The sequence below is a fragment of the Benincasa hispida genome, chromosome 5 (genome assembly GCF_027475165.1).
Source record: "Benincasa hispida cultivar pf3 chromosome 5, pf3_genome.v1.1, whole genome shotgun sequence".
NCBI classification, from domain to species: Eukaryota; Viridiplantae; Streptophyta; class Magnoliopsida; order Cucurbitales; family Cucurbitaceae; genus Benincasa; species Benincasa hispida.
In genome coordinates, this window is record NC_143482.1 from 12,689,760 (window position 1) to 12,698,351 (window position 8,592).

The following is an 8,592-nucleotide window of genomic DNA, read 5'->3' on the forward strand; positions in this document are numbered from 1 at the left end:
GTCCCAGACTGTTCAACGCATGAAGAATACAGTTGGCTCATACATTTCATGTCAAATCACCACTTGTAGGTATGGGTATCTGACTGATGGCGTCTGAGCAACCCAAAAGTGGCAGGCGACTGTCCTAGGGTATGGAAATTAATGTAGTCAAATCACCAAGTTGTGGAAAGATTATCTATAAAAGGGGAAACCACCTGCAGAATCAGGAGTGAGACACTTTTGAGCTTAGACAGTTAGAATTTTCTTAAGAACCACTAGTTATAACTCCTTGCCATCTGCAAGCAAGAAGTAGGAGGGAAGACCAACATTCCACCGTTGACTAAGAGGTGCTCCAAGAGAGAACCTCGAGAGAGATATCTTCTTCAACTCCTCTACTTAGTTGGTTGCAACAAGCAGTAAAAACAAGCGAAAGAGGATAAGAAATTGAACTCTACTGCTTGACTTCTTCCTTTTTATCTTACATTTTCAATCATCATTTTATTTCATTGAGCTGAGATTGTTGTACAAATATTTGTTGTCTTTAAGTCAATCTTATCTTTGACCATTCATCACTTCTCTATCTATTTACTCTGTTTGTGTTTGTGAATTTTCTGACTTAATGAGAGCATGAAGTCTGTTGCTTAAATTTTCCTGAGTTGATTAAAGTGATTAAGTAGCTAACTCACTCGACAGAGCAATTTAACTATTGAACGCATTAAGTCAGGGCGTGAAGTAATTTTAGAGATAGAATTGCTCATGTCTTTTATTTGGTCTTTGTAACCCACGCATGCATCCTAGAGATAAGATTAGTGTGGCATTCGTATCGAGAGATGGTGAACTTAGTATGAGCTAAAGAACATAATTTTCAATGCATAACACATACATTTAGATTGTAAACAAACATTTACACCATCGTCATTCCATCTTCATTGTGCTCATATAGGCTTGCTATTTCTGCTAGGAAATCAACGCATATCACTTACACTTAAAACCATTCATCCATAAATCCCTGTCTCCCTTTGAACTTCTATTTCTTCTTGCATGCATACCATTAGTTTAGTGTAAATAATCAACCCACACAATTAATTAGAAAACCTCTGCATTAGATACGAAAAGAATTTTTGCGTTAGTACATTCTAGAGTCTCTATGTTCGATCCTGGACTTACCGGGAAACTTAAATTAGATTTATACTTGGGCCTAACTTAAGAGAAATTGTACGCATCAACAAGGTGTGCACACATTTATCACCAATGAAACACTTGATTTCCATACTAAGAGATAGAGCAATTCTTCATCCATCCCCATTCATCATAATCATTCTCCTTCATCATTTTAAGCACTTTTAGAATCAAAATTCTGAGGCGAACAAGTTTTTGGTATCATTGCTGGGGAATCTAGCAATGTAGCTAACTGAAATTTAGCTTTTGAATCTTTTTATAGAAACTTTCAATCAAAGGAGTATTACAAGTTAAGCCTGGACTTGTGAACGTTTTACGAGTAGAGAGAACACTCCTAAACTCGTATACGATCTTGAAGTTGAAAGAACCTTCAGACAAAGAAACAGATCAAATCAACATCGAAGGTTAAGGCGACGAAAACAACAATAACAAATGGCAGACAACCAGATTAATTAGAACTTGGCTCAACTACTCGCAAATGCTGCACTAAATCCAATCCTAATGGCGAACAACAACATGTGTCTAATGTGTGAGTATGCGTCACCAATGTTATATGGCTTCTCACTTGGGATCATTTACCCAACGCCTGATTAGACAAGGTTCAAGATGAAATCAGTGATGCTTCAAATGTTGCAGACAACAGGGCAGTTTGGAGGTGCCCGGGCGAGGATCCCCATGCCCATATGAAATGCTTCTTAGAAACTCGTCACTCATTTGTGATCCTAGAATCACGCCAGAAGCTATTAGACTATCCCTGTTTCCTTACTCTCTTTTGATGACGCCAAGCAACGGGTAAGCTCTTTAGAGTCGAGAGAAATAACAACATGGGATAAGTTAATGGAGAAATTCATGTAGAAAATTTTCCCTCCCACAGTCAACACAAGGAGGCATTGAGAGATCATGAATTTGGAGCAAGGAGAGTTTGAAACATTTAGCGTCGCATAGGAGAGATTAAAAGAGTTGGTAAAAATTGTCCCATCCATGGACTACCTTTGACGATACAAATGGAAACTTTCTATAGAGGATCAATTAAACCCTCCGAAATGGCAGTGGATGCAGCCGCCGCAGTCGACATTATGGATAAATCATATAATGAGGCCAAGAAAATTTTAGATTAGATTTCTAGGCATAACATGGAGTGGGTTGATGACACGTGTGATTCCAGAACAGACAGTAGGAGACGTTCTCAGAATATGATTGACTACAACGTAGTGGCCACTCTTTCTGCACTAGTAGTTGCAATGACAAATATGTTGAAGAATTTGACAATGAACAACACAGCACAAATACAGAGTGTGCAACAGGTATATGCATTCGCACAACCCATGGTTAACTATGTGGTTTGTTGAAGACCACCTATGATGATTGCTTACAGAATCTGCAGTGAGTCTGTTTCATAAAGAATAACCCATTCTCAAACACTTATAACCCCGGATGGAGAAACCATCCTAACTTTTCTTGGGGAGATCACCAGTAGAATCAACAACCTCCTGGGATGCAGTAGTAGCATAAGCGAGTTAACGAATCAACTGCATGGTATTGCCTAGTAATACTGAAGCACCAGTACGTAATAATGGTAAGAAGCAATGTCACGCGGTAACATGCGCAGTGGTAGACCTTTGGTAGAAAAAAAAAGAAACCCGATAAATGAACTTCATCCTTTAACACCTAAGGATACAACGCAAGCAACTATAGCATTTGAGAGAGAGCAACAAGAAAGAGCACTTGACTCTGCCAGTCATTCTCACTGAGCACATCAAACGCAGGAGAGGCGGAGGTGTTAGGGTTGATGCTTTAAATTCTCGTTGGGTTCTATAGTTTGTAAACACTGTATTGAACAAACGTTGTGATGTAATAATATATGATATTTTTCTTCACTAACGTCTATGAAACATGGGATGTTTTATTTGCTTTACCAAAAACCAATAAACTAAGATCCTTGGTTGTCGTTGTAACTTAAGCATATATGTAGAGACATACAGGTGGATCATGCCTTAAGTGATAACCAAAATGGTATGTAGTATATGGATTTAAGAGGGAAACCTTATCCTGGTGACACTACAGATGCAGCTCGCTTTTAGAAAAGTTACAAGTGTTGTGACTTGCTACAGATGGTCTGGTCCTGATCATTCATGTGGAGACATGCGAGCGGGGGTGTCCTATACAAAGGAGTTTATATAAGATCAGACCACGAAGTGTTATAGTCTCATTATATAACACCGTTCATGGCAGAGACTTCACTTCACTAGGATGACCATAGGTAACATGACCTCAATCCTGAGTGAGTTAAGAACTCCTGCCTTTGAGAGCGATCCTTTGATTTGCATGGGTGCTAGTGGCTAGATTGCCGACTCAAACCTATCACTTTGAGTATTTGTCTTATTTGGGAGCTGGGAACTCAACTATACAAGATGGAATTCACTCCTTACCCGAAGCAGGGGTATGTAAATAGATTACTCTCTAAAGGACTGATTTTGGGGCTTGAACGATGTGGCGCCACACACCTTTTCATGGCCCAAGAGGTGTCCACACATAGTAGGATTATGTTGTGTTGTTCATTAGAGGGATCAGTGGTACTTAAGGAGTTGATGTAACTACAGGGGCAAAACGATAAGTTAGCCCCATTGTACTTACGAACATTTGTGAAGGGTTTATCGTATTGTTGACTGGTTATATTCGATGGACACAGAAATATATTTGTGGTAAGAAGAGTGCAGCTATCATTCTTTAGTGAAGTGCCTGGGTAATAACTTGTAGAAATACAAGTTATTTTTGCTCTTAAGTTGGAACAACTAAGGTTTTTTATGATCAATTCTCCTCATTTTTAGTAGAAACGCATTGAATTATTCAAACATTAGCAAACTCATGCAAAAGAAGTTTTATTACTAAATATCGCGGCGCTAACGCATTGTACTGTAGGATTTCAACACGAGGATTAACGCTAACGCATTAGAGAAGTGCCGCAGGGAAAGCTCTAACGCATGGGCCATGCGTCGGAGGGAGTTCAATGCAGAGAAGATTCATCGATTCAGGCTGATTGTGTCATGTCACCACTTGCAAGTATGGGCACCTGCAACAAGCGGCATCTAAAAAGCTTCCAAGCAGCAGGTGGCGTTTGAAAAGCTTTCGAGAGTTGGCGGCTGACCAGGGCATGGACTTTAATACTGACCAGGATATGGACTTTAATGCTGCCCATTCACCAAGTGGACATGACCAACGCCTATAAATAGATGAAGTCCTTCCAGAGTTCGCAGTTAGAAAATTATTTAGTTAAGAAATTATTAAGATCCTTACTCTCTGTAATTAGTGTATTTGTAGTTTAAGTTGTGCTGTGGTGCGAAGACGATCAGAAGGGTTGAGAACCACCACCACTGCCAGTCAGGGAGCGGAGGAAGCCAAGCTTGAGAAAGACACTTCATCCTCTTCCTATACAAGTGATTGTACACAACAAAATTGAGCCAAAGAGATACAAGAGATTGTACTCTGCGGCTTCACTTAGTTTTCTTCATCTCATTTATCACTTTCATTTCACTTGATTGAATATTGCTTTTGTAAAGACAATTTGCTTCTTTATAAAATTCATATATTTAATCCATCACATTTTTGCCATTGTTTATTTCTTGTTCATGTTGAATGCATTTATACTTTACGGGCCAACTTGATCACTTGGTAAAAACATCTTTAACTTAGATTATTCGAGAGAATAACTAAGCTGCATCAAGTAGGACGCCTAGTACAGCTAGAGATAATTTACTAGTGTTTATTGCATTTTTTGTTAGATGCATGCATCCTAGAGATAGGCTTTGTATGTTATTCGCATTAAGAAATGTTGAGTAAAGTCTAACGCATGAACAAAAGATAAGCAAATCAGTCCATCTCATCCACATCACATTCTAGTTTGTATACACTCATCTTAAATCGACGCATACCATTTACATTAAACTCCATTTTCGCATGATGTATCACTCACTACTTAACTCTTTTGTATCTCCTTGCACAGGCATGACACTTTAGTGTAAATAACACATCGCTCATTCATTTAGGAAAACCCCTATAAAGATACAACGCAAGGTTTGCGTTTGTTTAACTGAATCCCTGAGTTCGACCCTAGACTTGCCAGGAACCTAAATTAGATTTATACTTGGGTCTGGTTTAGGAAAACTTGAACGTCATTAATAGGAGTGTTGTGTGTTCTGATTGCATATCTCTAACGCATCAATGTGTTTTAACTACTTAAACGCATCACAACATCAACGCACCATTTATACTTGGCATTTATTTTTCCAACTTATTTTATACAATACTTCCTACTCGAATCACGATAGCAACGAACAAGTTTTTGTCGCCGTTGCTGGGGATTCAGAAACAAGACTAACCAGAAATTTCGTTTGTATCTGTTGTAGGAACACTTCGATTGAAGGAGTATTACAAGCTAAGCCTAAGCTTGTGAACGTTTATAAGCAGGGAGAGCACTCCTGAACTCATATACGACCCCGAGATTGAAAGGACCTTCTGACGTAGGAACTGATCTAATCGTCGTCGAAGGTTGAGGCAGCAATTTCTCAGACAACAGAACAGGCAACGAGCAATGGCGGAAGAACAGACAAATCAGCAACTAGCTCAACAATTAGCTCATGCTACACAAAATCCAATCCTAATGGCGAATAGCAGCATGCGTCCTATGAGAGAGTACGCGTCCCCTATGCTGTATGATTTCTCTCTAGGAATCATCTATCCAACGCCAGATGGGACCAGGTTCGAAATAAAATCTGTAATGCTTCAAATGCTCTAGACTGCTGGACAATTTAGGGGTGGTCGTGGTGAAGATCCTCATGCCCACATGAAGCATTTCCTGGAAACGTGTAATTCATTTATGATTCTTGGAATCACCCCAGAGGCGATCAGGCTGTCTTTGTTCCCCTATTCTTTGCGTGATGATGCAAAACAATGGGTGAGCTCACTGAAGCCTGGTGAAATTACCACCTGGGAGAAGTTGGTGGAAAAATTTATGCAAAAATACTTCCCGCCTACCACCAACACAAGGAGGCATTGAGAGATTATGAACTTTGAACAAGAAGAAGCTGAAACCTTAAGCGCCGTATGAGAGCGTTTTAAGGGTTTGGTCAAGAATTTCCCGAACCATGGACTACCACTAACTATCCAAATGGAGACATTTTATGAAGGATAATAGAGCATCGCAGATGGCAACAGACGCAACAGCGGCTTGTGGACTTATGGACAAATCTTACACTGAGGCTAAAGAGATATTAGACCGCATTGCTAAAAACAACATGGAATGGGTGGATGATACGTATGATGGAAGAGCTGATAGAAAGAAGAGGTCTCAGACTGTTAATTCTATCAATTCCAATGCAATAGCCACACTTTCTACTCAAGTGGCTACGATGACCAGCCTTTTTAGAACATAACGCTAGGAAACGCATGAAATCAGCAGAAGGTGAATCAGGTAGAGGTGTTTAGGTAGCCCATGGTTAACTGTGTGGGTTGTGGAGATGCTCACTCCTATGCGGATGGCCCACAGAATCCTCAGTCAGTATGTTTCATTAAAAACAACCCATTTTCCAATACATATATTACTGGATGGAGAAACCATCCAAATTTTTCTTGGACAGGAGGAAATCATCAGGAGCACCACCCAGGGGCAAACCAACAGCAAAAGAATGGACCGCCACCTGCATTTCAACAAACACATCAGCCACATCAACAACCCTTTAATAGAGGAGGATAGGCATCGAGCTCAGGATCTCCGCTTGAGAACCTATTGAAGGAATACATAGCCCAGAATGACGCGCTGCTGAAAAGCTAGGCGTCATCTATCAGAAACCTGGAATTCCAGGTAGGGCAGATAGCGAACGTGTTGAAAAGCAGGCAACCTGGATTTCTACCTAGCAATACTAAAATGCCTGGGAACAACAATGAGAAGGAGCAATGTCACGCGGTGACGTTGCGAAGTGGAAAAGCTCTTGAAGAAAGAAGAATGAATCCAAGAAGCAGCAGTCCTTTGAAAGAACGCATCACACGTTCAATAGATCAAGAAGAAAGAATGCCGAAGACTATAAGCCATTCAGAACCTAGTACGTCTAATGCGGGAAAGCCTGAGATGTCGCTGAATGCACCATTCCCTAGGCGTTTGATGAAGAAGAATGATGAACAAAAATTCAAGCGCTTTCTTGAGCTCCTAAGGAAGTTGCATATCAACATTCCACTTATAGAGGCCTTGGAGCAGATGCCAACATATGTCAAATTTTTGAAGGACATATTGACAAAGAAAAGAAGAGTTAGTGAGAAGGAAGTAATTGCGCTAACGTAGAAGTGCAACGCGTTAGTAAGCAACAGTCTACCAAAGAAGATGAAGAACCCTGGGAGCTTTACAGTTTCTTGCTCGATAGAAGGATTGGATGTGGGTCATGCGTTGTGCGATTTGGGAGCCAACATTAATCTCATGCCACTCTCAATTTTTAAGAAACTGGGAATTGGTGAAGCACAACCCACTTTTGTTACTCTTCATCTTACTCATAGAACAATTAAGTACCTAGAAGGAAAGATTGAAGACGTTCTGGTAAAGGTTGACAACTTCATATTCCCAGCAAACTTTATTATCTTGGACTATGAAGTGGATAGGAAGGTACCAATTATTCTTGGACGCCCCTTTCTAGCTACTGGGAAAGTTTTAATTAACATGAGTAAAGGCGAATTGACTATGCGCGTAGATAATCAAGAGGTGAAGTTTAATGTGCTCAACGCATTGAAGTTCCCAGATAGTGAAGATTGTCAACTAAACAGCATTGAGTTTCCTGAAGAAGAGACCCATGTATGTAAGATCCTCGCGTTGGAGAACCTGAAAGAATCAGAGCCGCCAAGTCTGAGTGAGTGACAGACAAAACCAACGCGTCCATCACTTGAGGAACCACCAGAAATTGAGTTGAAACAGTTACCTGGACACATGAAATACGCATTCCTTGGAACCAACAACACTTTACCTGTGATCATTTCCACAAATCTTACAGAGCCTAACAAGCAATCTCTCTTGTAGATGCTAAAAAAGCACAAGCGTGCAATAGGCTGGATGCTTGCGGATATCTATGGCATTAGTCCATCTTATTGCATGCATAATATTAAGCTGAAAGAAGGGAAGTCGGGGTCAATCGAGCCTCAAAGAAGGTTGAACCCCATAATGAAAGAAGTGATCAAGAAAGAAATTTTAAAATGGTTAGATGCAGGAGTCATCTATCCTATATCTAACAGTAGTTGGGTAAGTCCAGTCCAATGCATTCCCAAGAAAGGGGGAACGACTGTGATAGTCAACAACAATAATGAACTCATACCCTCGAAGACTGTCACGGGCTGGCGCATCTGTATGGATTACAGGAAGCTCAACGCGACAACTAAAAAAGACCACTTCTCCCTTCCTTT

The 8,592-nt window shown here is 40.3% G+C and overlaps 1 protein-coding gene across 1 annotated transcript; it reads left to right on the forward strand.

Annotated features, from left to right (window-relative positions):
* Window positions 1-7,621: 7,621 nt before the first annotated feature.
* LOC150035909 (uncharacterized) lies at window positions 7,622-8,053 on the forward strand. Its single transcript, XM_090313506.1, has one exon. The coding sequence runs from the start codon at window positions 7,622-7,624 to the stop codon at window positions 8,051-8,053; it is 432 nt and encodes a 143-aa protein (XP_090169632.1).
* The last annotated feature ends 539 nt before the right edge of the window (window positions 8,054-8,592 follow it).

Bases quoted from the DNA above. Each gene is read 5' to 3' on its own strand.
- LOC150035909 (XM_090313506.1), top strand. From the start codon at position 7,622: ATGCCACTCTCAATTTTTAAGAAACTGGGAATTGGTGAAGCACAACCC.